The 13587-nt window shown below is 49.8% G+C and overlaps 2 protein-coding genes across 2 annotated transcripts; one reads left to right on the top strand and one right to left on the bottom strand.

Moving 5' to 3' along the window:
* Positions 1-43: 43 nt before the first annotated feature.
* Positions 44-990, top strand: VOLCADRAFT_89801 (uncharacterized protein; the record flags this gene model as incomplete). Its single annotated transcript, XM_002949456.1, has 2 exons — positions 44-736; positions 871-990. 2 exons carry the CDS (start codon positions 44-46, stop codon positions 988-990), a joined length of 813 nt encoding a protein of 270 aa, XP_002949502.1.
* Positions 991-1556: 566 nt separating this feature from the next.
* VOLCADRAFT_89800 (uncharacterized protein) lies at positions 1557-13180 on the bottom strand (the record flags this gene model as incomplete). Its single annotated transcript, XM_002949340.1, has 11 exons — positions 1557-1678; positions 2412-2498; positions 3513-3737; positions 5219-5422; positions 7278-7280; positions 7515-7616; positions 8275-8523; positions 9535-10068; positions 11650-11814; positions 12409-12565; positions 13160-13180. The coding sequence occupies 11 exons, from the start codon at positions 13178-13180 to the stop codon at positions 1557-1559; spliced, it is 1869 nt and encodes a 622-aa protein (XP_002949386.1).
* Positions 13181-13587: the final 407 nt, after the last annotated feature.

Genomic DNA, 13587 nt, shown 5'->3' with positions numbered 1-13587 from the left:
TGAGGGGATGGTGGTGAGGATGGTAGTGGGGATGGTGGAGGGGATGGTGGTGGGGATGGTGGTAGGGGTGGTGGAGGGGATGGTGGTGGGGGTGGGGATGGTGGGGATGGTGGTAGAGGAGGTTGAGGGGATGGTGGTGGGTATGGTGGTAGGGGAGGTTGAGGGGATGGTGGTGGGGATGGTGGTGGGGATGGTGGTAGAGGAGGTTGAGGGGATGGTGGTAGAGGAGGTTGAGGGGATGGTGGTGGGTATGGTGGTAGGGGTGGTGGAGGGGATGGTGGTGGGGGTGGTGGAGGGGATGGTGGTAGAGGAGGTTGAGGGGATGGTGGTGGGTATGGTGGTAGGGGAGGTTGAGGGGATGGTGGTGGGGATGGTGGTGGGGATGGTGGTGGGGATGGTGGTAGAGGAGGTTGAGGGGATGGTGGTAGAGGAGGTTGAGGGGATGGTGGTAGAGGAGGTTGAGGGGATGGTGGTAGAGGAGGTTGAGGGGATGGTGGTAGAGGAGGTTGAGGGGATGGTGGTAGAGGAGGTTGAGGGGATGGTGGTAGAGGAGGTTGAGGGGATGGTGGTAGAGGAGGTTGAGGGGATGGTGGTAGAGGAGGTTGAGGGGATGGTGGTAGAGGAGGTTGAGGGGATGGTGGTAGAGGAGGTTGAGGGGATGGTGGTAGAGGAGGTTGAGGGGATGGTGGTAGAGGAGGTTGAGGGGATGGTGGTAGAGGAGGTTGAGGGGATGGTGGTGAGGATGGTAGTAGGGGTGGTGGAGGGGATGGTGGTGGGGGTGGGGGTAGAGGAGGTGGTCCTGAAGTTGCATTTCCGATTGTGCAGGAAGTGCTACTGCTTGGACCGCATGCAGTATTGGCCATGTTGCAGTCTTGGCCTGTTGTGAAGGCATTTCATGGGAATGGTAGTGAGCATGATGATTACACATTGGTGGTCTATATTGGTAGTGCTAACTTGGTGGCCCGCTGTAATAACAACAATAACATGTGAGGGCAAAAATATGTTATACGCGCACTGGGCACCTGATAGCTGTACACATATCTTATAAACTCATATTTCACTCACCGAGTCTTGTGTTACTGAAGTCCATAAGTAAAGTTTTATTATACAGTGGAAGTGGTATTTCACCACATAAATCTTGATTTCCATTTAGCTCTCTACGTACACCACACGAGCGAAGCAAGCAGGCCGCCAGCAAGTTAGGTTACGGAAGCACATGATGCGTGGATTGGAGAGGTGTGGTGGCTGTCGTACAGTACGGCACATACACATCAACAGATTGTGCTAAAGCGCTCTATATATTTTGAAAGGCCTAGGATTATCTTTAGAGCGAGGCCTCTTCAGCAGCCAATTACTACAATAATACAGGCTACCCACAATAACAATTATAACACAAGAATCGTAAGCTACTGCATGTAGTTTATCTTGATTGGGGCAACGTGAGTAGCAACACATGCATGTTGCTGGGCGCCAGCATAATATCCATCAATACGTGATTGGATTTAGCCTCACTAAGTGCATACACAACGCAGATGTATAAGGCTTATGCGGTAAGCTTACAGCTTAGACAGGAGATACAGTGAGGTCACTTCCTTGGGCAGCGAGCCTTGCAAATTGTTGTTTGATAGTTGTAGGTGAGAGAGACCAGTAAATGCAGATAATTGTGGGGGGATAGAACCTGGGCGGGCAGAAAAGCGAGACATACATGTATTCACGAGGCAATCTGACTGGGTTTATTAGATAATTAGGTGGATACGTATACTGTAAACGCACCATGTTCTGCATGTAAATGAAATAAGGTCGGTACAATTTTGGATAGCCTATAGACCATTCACTTTCAGGCCTATCTATTATGCCATGCACGGTCTGTAGACCATCCTATACAATGAATGCATACACGATCTAGTTCTTGGTCATATCTAGTATACGATGACCCGTACAATTGTACGTCATCGTCATTGCAATGCATCACTACTACTATCACGGCACGTATTGTACTACTATAGCTAGCTACTTCGGGAGCAGTACTCACATAGTGATTGTATGAGTATTGTGCGCATGCATCGCCGTCAGAGCGAGGGTCTTCGTGCAACATGCGTGAGTTTCCCACTTCATAGGGGTAGGGAACCTTCGGAGGGTCCAGCCCCTTTTTGCCGCCGGCTTCCCCATATACATATACAGCCATCATACCTTCACGTCCCTCTTCTAGCATCCATGCGCCTTGCCTTTCTAGTAGCTAGGGTTCCAGGCACCGCGGCACTAGCAGCAGGATATATATGTTGGCTCGATGCCCAAAGTTCGAGCGAGTACGTGATGCAAACCAGGGCGGCGGTGCATCCAAGTCAATGCTGCTGATGTCTCTATTCTATATAGGTTTGTTGGTTAGCTAACCAACCAATCACACTACTGACCGTTAAGCCCAAATCCCGTGATCTTCAAGGTGTCCAGCCTGGTCAGCGTGAAGAGGTCGGCCAGGTTGAGATCTGGAGCCAACGTACCTGTGGATGGATGGATGGATGCATGTGTGTGGGGGGATGATGCGCGTGCTTGCGTACGCTTGCAAAATATATCATGCATGATATATTTTATAGACCATATGGACTATAGACCATATGGTCTATGTAACACCAGGGAAAGAGTACTCTGTTGGGAGATGCCAGGGGAGCTGATCCCTCTTACAGTCCACCAGGGCCATCGTGTAATAGATAGGACCGATAAATCAAAACGCACATGCGTCCGGTCGATTCATGGTATGGAATGTCTACAGATCGCGTCATATGATGAATGTTATCGATAATACATAGATCGTTCGTGCCCTGCTGATAAATCAAAAAGGGACTGTCCTTTTCGTTCTATTACCGAACGGCTTTGCCGCAACGGGTTTTGGGCATTGTTGATCTGTAGCATTTGCGGGGGCGTGCTCAAGCTGCTGCTCCTCATTGCTACTAATACTGTGTGTGCATCCAGCTGCAGCTCAGGGGCCTTTCTGACATTGACAATGCCAGCTCGCCGTTCAGCAGGTGCACCGGAGTGGAGCCTAGGCATGCATCAAAGCAGAATGGTCTGACGGGCTGCCTGAGGGGCCGAGGCGCCTCTAAATCTCCTTATAATTATCGCCCATTTCTACGGTGTCGATTATGCATAACTATCACGTAAAAAACGTTTGCGGCTGCTGCTTGCAGGCATTTTCCTTATTTTTCGATTGTACAACATAGGCCGCCGCACAAAATTGGTACACACAAATCAATGGGCAAGGCAGAGGCTAAACTTACTAGCGTTACTAACCATAGTACGGCGGGTCTAATTTCTATGCAGCACATTCGGGCAGGGCCTGGCCAAATTAGCGTACCCAAAACCCGTTGTGACTACGGTATACTAAATCAGGACACACGATCCCTTGACGTAAAAAAAATTCCACAGACTGTATTACCTGGTACACAGTACGGCACACATAGCAACTACGAATACGCGCGAAGCGGCCTTTTCAGCGGCCAGCTACGACACAGACGTACATAAGTATATATAGCTTAGCTGGTTGTACGCATACATAGAGATGTACATGTATGCAAATGTTACATTCATGTCCCTAGCCAAAAAACGGTTTTTTGACTTGCCTGTGGTGTTTACAATCTCCAGTTTCCGCAGCTGAGACAGGACTGGGATCGTCCAATCCAATCGAAGGTTTGTGACATTGTTGAAGGCCAGGCGCGTGAGGAATTCAAGCCTGACGCCACTGTCTACATACATTTAGGGGATGGACAAGGGGATGGACAAGGGCAAAAGGCTCCGTTATCATGGTTGTTGGGTGATGCGCGCACATCTAGGTCTTGATGGTGGGCGAATCGTATCAAAGGAACGGCATCTATACGGCATCCATCCGTACGCTGGAATCAGCCAGTAGGCGTGACGTCATAATGGCTGCATAATGGTTGTAAGAGGGATCAGCTCCCCTGGCATCTCCCAACTGAGTACTCTTTGCCTGGTATTACACTGGTCGCCTGTCTAAGGGGTCACACTGAAAGGTGCGTGCTCGCAGGAAGAGGTAGGGCTTTGCCTTAGCATATATAAAAAAAGGTTAGTGACGGTCCCTCGCTCCTTACTTCATATACCAACAGGGCACGATCTACAGCGCGCGTCAAGCGGCAAGGGGTTGTGCTCCCTCCCATCTCCTAGCTAGGGAGCTCAGGCTGATACCCTGAGTACTGCCCGGCGGGAGTACTAGTACTCGCTTGTCTCGTGTGTAGAAGTTTTGGTCGTCCATAGATAGATCACGCCCCGGTATGCTACTATTAGATAGGAACCCTCCCTCCTATTATGTCAGCAGCAGGGTGCGATATATCGGGATCTATCAGCGGCTGTCCTTCCCTGTTGTATGTATGTATGTATGACTTAGATTACACTGTGGGCCGCGAGAGCCGGGGGCCGAAGCCGAAACACAGCGCAAGGGTCGGAAGCACACAGCACAAGTCGGTTAGTCTTGTGTGCTCCCGACCCCAACTCAGACTGCCAACACTCTACGCAGCCACTCTGCAGCCCATCCATCCGGGGATGGCGCTGAAGTGAAAACACCACGAAGGGCTCTCAGGTCCCGTTAGAGCGAGTCCACAAGTCTCAGCTAGGGCAAAGTCAAAGGCTCTTTGAAACAACCCCCCAAAACACCACCAACGACAACGGGATTCCAAGGGAAAAAAAAGAAAATAAAAATACGGTTAGGGCAGTCCCGGCAGGGGAGGGCTCCTGACACTAACAAGCCAATAAGGAAAACCTCCAAGAGAGAAAGGCTAAGAGAGCTCGACACCACAAGACGTCTTGCAGCCACCTTACAACAACTGACCCCCTCTACCTGTCCCTTCCTGGGCTGGTCCAGGGGAGAAGTAGCCATACAAAGAAAAGGGACCACGCACAAGCCTGATCACCGCTGCAGGGGCCCGGGATAGACCGGCGAAACCACAAAAGCGATGTATGTATGCATGCCTTCCCTACCCTACCCTACCCCACCCCTCGGCGCGCACGTGGCTTTCCCGCTGGCCTTTGCCCTCCCATCGCCTTGCAGCAGACGTCGAGAACACCACTGGTGGCCCACCGGGGGCCACGCACTGCTAGCAGATCCGTTTTTATCACATTACCACCCTCGGCCTACGGACGTAGATGATGTATGTGAGGATGCACCCATTACTACTTCCACATTTTATTTATACATACACATCCATGCACTCACCCTTCACGTACAAACACGACCCTGGGGCCGGTGTCAAGGGGTCGGCACTCGTCTTTACCCAGCCGTTTGTGTTGAAGGCCTTGCAGTCAAGCCTGCTGTTGCACGTGGCCAGCGCGATGGGCCCAAAATTTCCAATATCGGAACCGTTACGGTCCTCATCAGGCTTGGAGGTGTATCCAAAATATTGGTTACATTGCGTACTGCCTGTTACGGGGTGCGAAGAACATCGATGTTCCACCACTACTGTTATTACTGAAATATGTGACGGGCGAGCTAAAAATTGTCTGTATCGGGGTGTGAATAAAATAAATTATAAATTATGAATAAATAATAAAATAAATTATGAAAACCTATCAGCTCCGTCCCGGATGGAGAAGCAGCAGCGGCAGCCAAGCAAATCATCAATGAAGTAAAGCCCCGTATGCAACTCCCTACCTTCGTGCGCACGCAATGCATTGTATGTACACACGTCCATTTTATTGTTGCAAGCCATCAAGTGCGTGCACCGACAGATGTGCGCACTAACAGACTAGCAGATGGCCGATGTTTGCATAGCTAGCAAATGCTAGTAGCATGCACTACTATGCCATATACATGCATAGCTCATTACTTCACGCACGTCCATCCACGGAGGGTGCAAGTCGCGGATTCTCTTATCAGTTTGCGTAGTTGCATATGCTCATGTATCAGGCCTAAAGGGAGATGTGTTGCAGTACTAGTCCAGCTATCAGTGTCTCGTTTGTAAATTGTTTATCGTCTGAAGATCATGCCCGGGTATATACCAGGTCTGGTATATACACCAGACAGGGATCGTCCCTATCCATTATTATACCAGCAGTTCACGGCGTATAGATAGATAGATAGATAGATAGATAGATAGATAGATAGATAGATAGTTAGATAGATAGATAGATAGACGCGGCGGACAGATAGATAGATAGATAGATAGGCGCGGCGGACAATCGTCCTCAGCACCAATCTGATACCTACTAAGGACGAAACGTACTGCAGCAATACACGGGCGTAGAGAGCAACGTACATGCACGTACGGCACCGTACTAATAATGATTACATGCGCATGCGTCTGTCTTCGCACATTCGCTATTAAACGATCTCAGCCAATCAGTTGTGTCACGCGTTCTACTGTGATGAGAACAGTGTCGATAGCAAGGCACTATTGACGCCAACTCAATCGGACGAGAAGATTGCACGAGCGAGGCTATCACACGCAGTAGTACAGGCAGAACTAACGATCGAGCCTTCGCTAGCGGCGGGCGGTGCGGAAGTCGAGACAGCTGACTCGCGAGACCAGTTGAATTTGTAGCTCAGATGCGGCAGGAGCGAAGTTTCGAGTATAGCCGCTAAGCTAAGTTATGTACGGCAGCCGTACGGCTTGTCAAATTTCGAGTCTTTTACTTCAGCTGACAGCTCCATAGTTCCGGCATTCTGCCTACACTATTGGAGCTTATTGTTGCTCTCACTTTACACATTCTGCAGTATACTGCAGTATACTACGTAGTGTGAGGCCCTTACAATTGGCAGCCCCGGCTCCGCCTCGTCCTGTCCTATCCGGCACCTCGAACGCAACCGTGCAGCAAGCCATGAAGGCTATAGGACATAACTTGAATTACTAATTACACACATCCATCTTTATCACCCTCGCTCTGGGTACGATAGATAGACCATACAGACGTCGTAGCGGCGGTCATAAGATATCTTACATGCGCATCGTTGATGATGTGCCTGCATCGCACGCTAATCGCTTTCCTTCTCTAGGAGTGCACTAGTGCCACGTGGTCGGGTGTGCAGCCTGGTTTTAGGGTTTCGTGTAGCGCATATCGGCATATGCGCATGCACGCAAAGCAACGGGCGGACGGTATGCCCATGCAACATAACACGCGCATGCCGTGGCCGCGGGTATTGAAATAATTGTGTATTATATATAATATAATGTGCGAAGATATTGAATCAAGACAATCTTCAGTGCATGTGCTATACGCATAACTATGTTTTAAGCCAGCTAGACCAACAAGCTCAATAATTGAGGCTCCTTGCCTACCTGCTGAAAGCGAAGACGCCGTAGGAGGGGTAGGTGGGGTAGGAGGGATGGGGGGTCTGGGGGGAACAGGCGGTCTGGGCCTTGGGGGCGGCGGTGCAGGTCCCCCCGATGGTGCCTCGACCCAAAGCCATGTCTCGTCGGTGCGCAACAGTAAGCTATTGTTCGACGTTACCAGCATTCCTGTTGTGTACGCTCTTCCCGTGCTGTTGCTGACCTTAATGGCAAGGATGTTCGCACCTGCCACCAGGTTGACAGAAGTGTATGTCTTGTTCCAACCTCCGCTACTGCGTGTGTATATTAAAAGTTCATCTCCATTTACAAACAGTTGACCCTCGCCAACTGTCATCAGGTAAAAGGTGGCGTTTGTGATTGCATTTGGGATGGTATAGGACTTAAAAAACCATTTAAACCAATATTGATTGGCGAGATCATCACTAGAGCTCTGCTGGCCCCCAGACCAAATACTGACGGCACTTGGATTCATCCCGGGTAAAGCGAAAGTACTTACACCTGCAAGCATGCATGCAAGTACAGGCTGTCATATGACATGATCGGCGGAGCAAATGGATGCCATCGTTATGCACGGTGTGTATACAAGGATGTGCAGAGTGATGAGTTATAATCTGCTGTTGTTACTCTTATACGAGCGATTCACTGTATGTATTCACAGAAATAGCCCCAACGTTGCCCCAATGTTATGTTAACATGGTATAGCATGTGTATCATCATATCGGCCGAAATACCCAGCAGGCCCGCGTCTATAGATGTTTTCAGGCCTGAACATCTGAAGCTATTACACCATTGTCACGGTCTATATTAGTACATATGTATCCTTCTTTACATAAATTTTTATGTGGTCTATTTCTTTGTCCTATCTATCTGTTGTATGATGGCTCTGTCCATCCATAGACGGCAAAAAAACGTAAAATCTACCGACGCACGCTGTAGTCAAGCAACAAGGCCGCGAGCGGCCGCCGGCTCACGCGCGCATATGTACCTCTTTTTGCACCCGCCACCCGGTTCCAATCCCGGTAAAATCCTCGTATCGGCTGTCCCGGTAGGATATTCAACTCCTGGGCGCCCTTAAGGCGGCACATTTGACTACTGCGAACATAGTCCCAGTAGAGGCAGGTAGGGCTGCTGTAGCAGGCCTGACAACAAGCCGCCTCATTGGGCTGGCTGCTGTTAGAAAGGGCAGCGGAATCGTTGCCGTACCCGGCATTCTGCATTACCTGGAGTGTGCAGGCTATGGGGACGGTGATTGGGATACGATGGGTGCGTGGGCGCGTGTCAGATTCTTTAAAGAAGAGCGGCGACATGCACTGATCCTGTTACGATCGTCGTATACGCTAGCTAGCTGGGTCAATGTATATACAGGCCGGTAAGCATTCATGGCCTAGTTATTAAATCAACAGCGAAAACTAATTTAAACAGTGGCTAGATGAACAAGAAGAGTATGCGAATACCGTGCGGGACAAGCACACCACTATCTGAGGGTATATACCATATGTGCATGGGTAAGCACCAGCAGTGTGTTACATATGTCTATACGACATGGGGTTCCGTCTCTGCTTGCCTGCTTGTCTGCTTGCCTGCTTGTCTCTGCTATGCAGCGACTTGGATCGAGCCGCAGTCAATACTGCTTTATATTATAGCGTCGGTAAAATTTTGTATCGTCGCGCCCTGGTGTAATAGATAGGGCCCTTCCCTAAATAAATCTATTGACGATCAAAGAATTTGCATGCGTACTACTGCTGCCGCCGCTGCAGCGCCTGCTAGAGAGCTAAGCTGCCGAATCAACCAGGCGGCACGCGTCTTGCCAGGTTGAACCCTATTACCTTTGGCAAATAATCTACATTAGTATTGTGGCCGGGTTTCGCGGATACCTAGATCATCTGGTTGTTACGCAAAGCCATTGTGTAACAACCACACACACATTGTGTGCTACGTGCGTTACTTCCGTTAATTACGGCAAGGACTAGCATGTGACAAGCAAGAGCCAGCAAGCCGACGAGAGCACAAGAAAGCACGAGAAAGCGCGTGAAATAGAACAAAATAGGTAAAAAGCATAAAAAAATATGTAGGATGACTTGCCATCTGATAGACCATGCATGCATGGTAAGTACATGCATGGTAAGGTAGCTAGGTAGCAGACAGGCAGTCAGACGCCCGGCGGGCGCGCGTCAATCCTCACAAGCAAAGTGCAGCGTGCACAGCAGCACCTATCAATACATGGTGTGCCAATTGAAATTATCACCTGCGGGCATGCCGTACACTTGTAGTTCTGCCACTGCCAAGTTCATCGATTTCGTGGATCCCGCGTTTTTGTTTTGAACTGTAAGAAAGCGGCCGTTACTGGGTGGATTAACAGAAAATGATATTGTGCCGCCTGTTTCGCCAGGGCCGGCTGGTGTGCTATCTAACCAGAAGTTGTAATTGATGTACGAAGGAATGTACGACACATTAAAGCCGCCTAGCCTGAACTCAGGGTTCACGAGCTCAGCACCACAGCAGTCTCTCCGGAGGTAGAGGGTTATGCTGGAGACGGTCATAACTTCACCAAAGTCAATAGCCATCCATTCTCCCGTGCCGTTTGCGCTGATGAAGGTGCTAACATTGCTGCCTTGGGGGGGTACGACTCCGTCGTTAGCATTGTCGGGGGCGTAATCACTGGACAGCTGAGATGATGCGAACATCTGTTTTCCAATGGCGATGTTGGTTAGGAATGGTGGTGGAGGCGGTGGCGGTGGTGGTGGCGGTGGCGATGGTGGTGGTACGGTGCTTGTGGTACCTACATAAATAGGCGGCCAGCAGCGGGCAGCAGGTTAGTAATACACGAACGTAATTTTGTAAAGATTGATGGCTAAAACCGTCGATCTAGCTATTTATCCATGGATGGCCATCCATCCATCCATCCACGCACGCATACGTAACGTAGAGATCTTCGCTGTTTAGTAGGATATACATTACATAATTTATTTAATAAAATATATCATACCAATTAAATATCCTAAAAATCCTCCTACTAGTTTCCGCGGCGCAGGGCTGCGGGCCCCGCGTCTGTAAAGTTTGGGAAAGAATCTGTAGTCCAACTATCCTGCCTGCAATATAGTCCGTTTGTCTTTAGCCGATCCATAGACGGTTTTTTAGGCGATCGTTGCATCGACTATAGTCGAATGGATTAAAGCTCGGATATAGATGTATAGTCCAGCTAATGGCCGACTTGTCTACAGCTTTTAGATGTCCGTCTTTTAGCAGGCCAGAACAGTTCATCGTCCATTTTTTACAACCCGCAGATGGATCCATGCCATTTGCTAAATAGCATGTAGTGCTGCCGTATGCACAGTAGTCGAGAAGCACTTCCACCACGTCCGCCCGTCCCTGCTGTCATATCACGACTTCAGAAAGTACCAATCGGCGGATGCAGATGCCGTGATATGCCCAAAATACAACACCAATAGGCATTCCTGCACATGCCGCCACGCACTCCAAACATTTTCAACATACCTTCTCCTAACGTTCATGCCATGCCAACAAGCACCTCGAGTACCAAGTGATTTCCAAAATCAATCATTCCTGTCCTCCTCGTCCTCCGCCACTATGCCGCGCTCTGAGGACTCTTCTCCAATGCCCATGCCCTTCGGCCCAACTGCCCAACTGCAGCCAACCCGCGGATTCCATATGCTGATTTCATTAGCCACGTATATGTACCGCCTGTAAAATTTTTGATCATCTATATATCACTTATTTTCAGGCCTATCTATTAGACGATGGCACGGTCTATAGACCATCCTATACAATGAATCGTCATACGATCGATTTCTTGCTTGGTCCGGTCGTACTTCGCGACGCGGAAGATGGAACAATCTACCTTATTGGTATCACCACCTAACGTCCTCCTAATTATTTGCCAACCCCGCCCCAGAGAAACACACATACATGCATATAGGAACTACTCTACGTACATACGTACCGGCTTGTGCTTAGATTCGATCACAGAGCGAGCACAGCAGGATGTTTGGCCGTATGATGCATTATGCATATGCCGGCATATGCACGGCCCATGCATCCCAAAACATATACATACATACATAGCTACCATACACAATATACTATATAGTATCAGGTATATGTATGTATGTACGTATATCATGCAGGTAGCTTCCTGTTTAAATATGTGATATCCGTTGAGCTGCCAGCTCAGTAACCATCGATTGGCAATCAGATGGATCCAGTCATCAGAATAAGATAAGAAAAGTGCACATAGATGCTCGCTCTATACATTCCACACACACACACACACACACACACACACACACACACACACACATACACACACATGTGCAGGAAATGCATGCATGCACGTCCTTACCTGCTGCAGGACTGTTGTTAGTGCAGTTGACCACCAGTGGGGTTGGTGGGGTTTGGACTGCAGCATACCGAGGTCTGGACGCATAACCTGGCTGACTCCATCCATAGATTGTGAAGCGCTGGTTGTCGCGCCAGTGGCAAGTCCACTGAATCATGGCCCCGAGTTCTGCATCATGGCATCATCATGCATGCACCAGCCGCCGGCGGCCCCGGCACGTTGCATTGTCGTAAGATGTTGCCGTGTGTGTGTGCGCGCGCGTGTGTGTCTCTGTGCGTGTGTGTGTGCGTGTGTGTACGTGTGTGTGTGTGCGTACGCGTGTGTTATGCGCGTGTGCGTGTGCGTACGTGTGCGTATATGTGTCTGTGCGTGTGTGTCTGCGCGTATGTATGTGCATGTGTATATATGTGTGCACCCCCGTGTGCGTGTGTGCGTGTGTAGGGCGAGATGAATCTATATATTATTACCCATGCTTGCGATGCATGCATGCTCGTCTGTCACCGACGCTGTGCATCGGACAATCAATCAGGCAACCGGGTAGGCAGGCCATCTATAGTAGCCGGCTGCTGGGAAGGCCTCTAATAATTAGCAGAGCGACCTAGAGCGCATTGTTTATAGACGATTGCGCGTCGTAATGCATGATATGGCGTTGACTACGCCGTCCCGAGCAATGACGACCACCTCCTCGCTCCCAGCTACGTGCTCCCAGCAGGTGGACCATGCACCACCGCTGAAGTGCATGTCGTCGCTCGTTCGACTCACCCGTAGCATTATTGGAACGATCGAGGCATAGTTTGCTGTGTCTTGCAATCAAATGGAACTGTCCCGGGGTGCAGGACTCAACGATGATCCATTCCTGAGAAGACGCTGATATCATCGATGTCGTCGTCCAACCGGCTCCGCACAGTTGCAATTCCACCTGAAATGGAAATGACACGTACATAGCATACATAGGTGGAATGGGGTGGCACATATGCAAAGGATTTTACAGACGGATCTGGATCGCGGCATACAAGCCGCGGTCTTTCGGAGGTCTGGGAGACCAGCAGGCCTGCTGGTCCTAGGCATCTGGGAGACTTGTTGGGGGCGTCAAGTCCCGGTGGGGAGTGAGGGAGGACGCATTAATCGGCGACACATACATCATGATGGCCACGAGCGTTTTACAGACTGATAAACTTACAGACAGCCGACAGCTAGCCAAACTGCGAGGGCGGGCTCGGACCTTGCCGAAGAGCTGGCAGGACTTTCCAAGCTATAAATATTCCATTAAACCATTTGTGGAGATTGACCCAGTCTGGATTAAACTGTGCCACAGGGAATGGCGGCTTCTCCAGCGCGCAGAACGACTAAGTAATAAAAAGATATTATTCCGGGGTCCACCCTGCAACCCGGCGTGCGTTGCATGGCCAGCTGGTGTGCAATGTGGTTGGGGTTGTTGGGAGTGAGCAGGAGCTGCAGCGCTGCTAGCAGCTGCTAGCAGCTTCGTCGGTTCTTGCCCGGCGCAGGTACGCACCTGCCTGCAGTCCCTATCCATGTTGCCAGTGTCCACTTTTTCACCGTGGTAATTATTTAGTGACCAAGTGGTTACTGTCGGTTTTTTGTCTTGGTAACCACCTTACAAAAATGTTTCCCCAGCGAGTATGCTGAACAGGAGCCCGCTACAACCATGCATCCGAAGATCCTAACTTTACGACGCCCATTCACGGCTTTGGATAGCCAAGACGACGCTTATATATTGTACGGATATGTGTACGGAAAGATATGGCCGGGAAAATGCTTTAGGTGGTCACTGCGGGGGTATGTGGCCCTCAATTTCCTGGCGATCACCTCCTGGTTATAACACTGGCAGGTGACTCGAAACATTTCCTAATGACAGACCACCTTCTGGAAGGGAATTATTTTCTCAGTAACCACTTGGTCACTAGTAACCACTTTTTGAAA

Source organism: Volvox carteri (genome assembly GCF_000143455.1).
Source record: "Volvox carteri f. nagariensis unplaced genomic scaffold VOLCAscaffold_14, whole genome shotgun sequence".
In the NCBI taxonomy this organism is placed as follows: domain Eukaryota; kingdom Viridiplantae; phylum Chlorophyta; class Chlorophyceae; order Chlamydomonadales; family Volvocaceae; genus Volvox; species Volvox carteri.
This window is presented reverse-complemented; position numbering and strand designations above follow the sequence as displayed.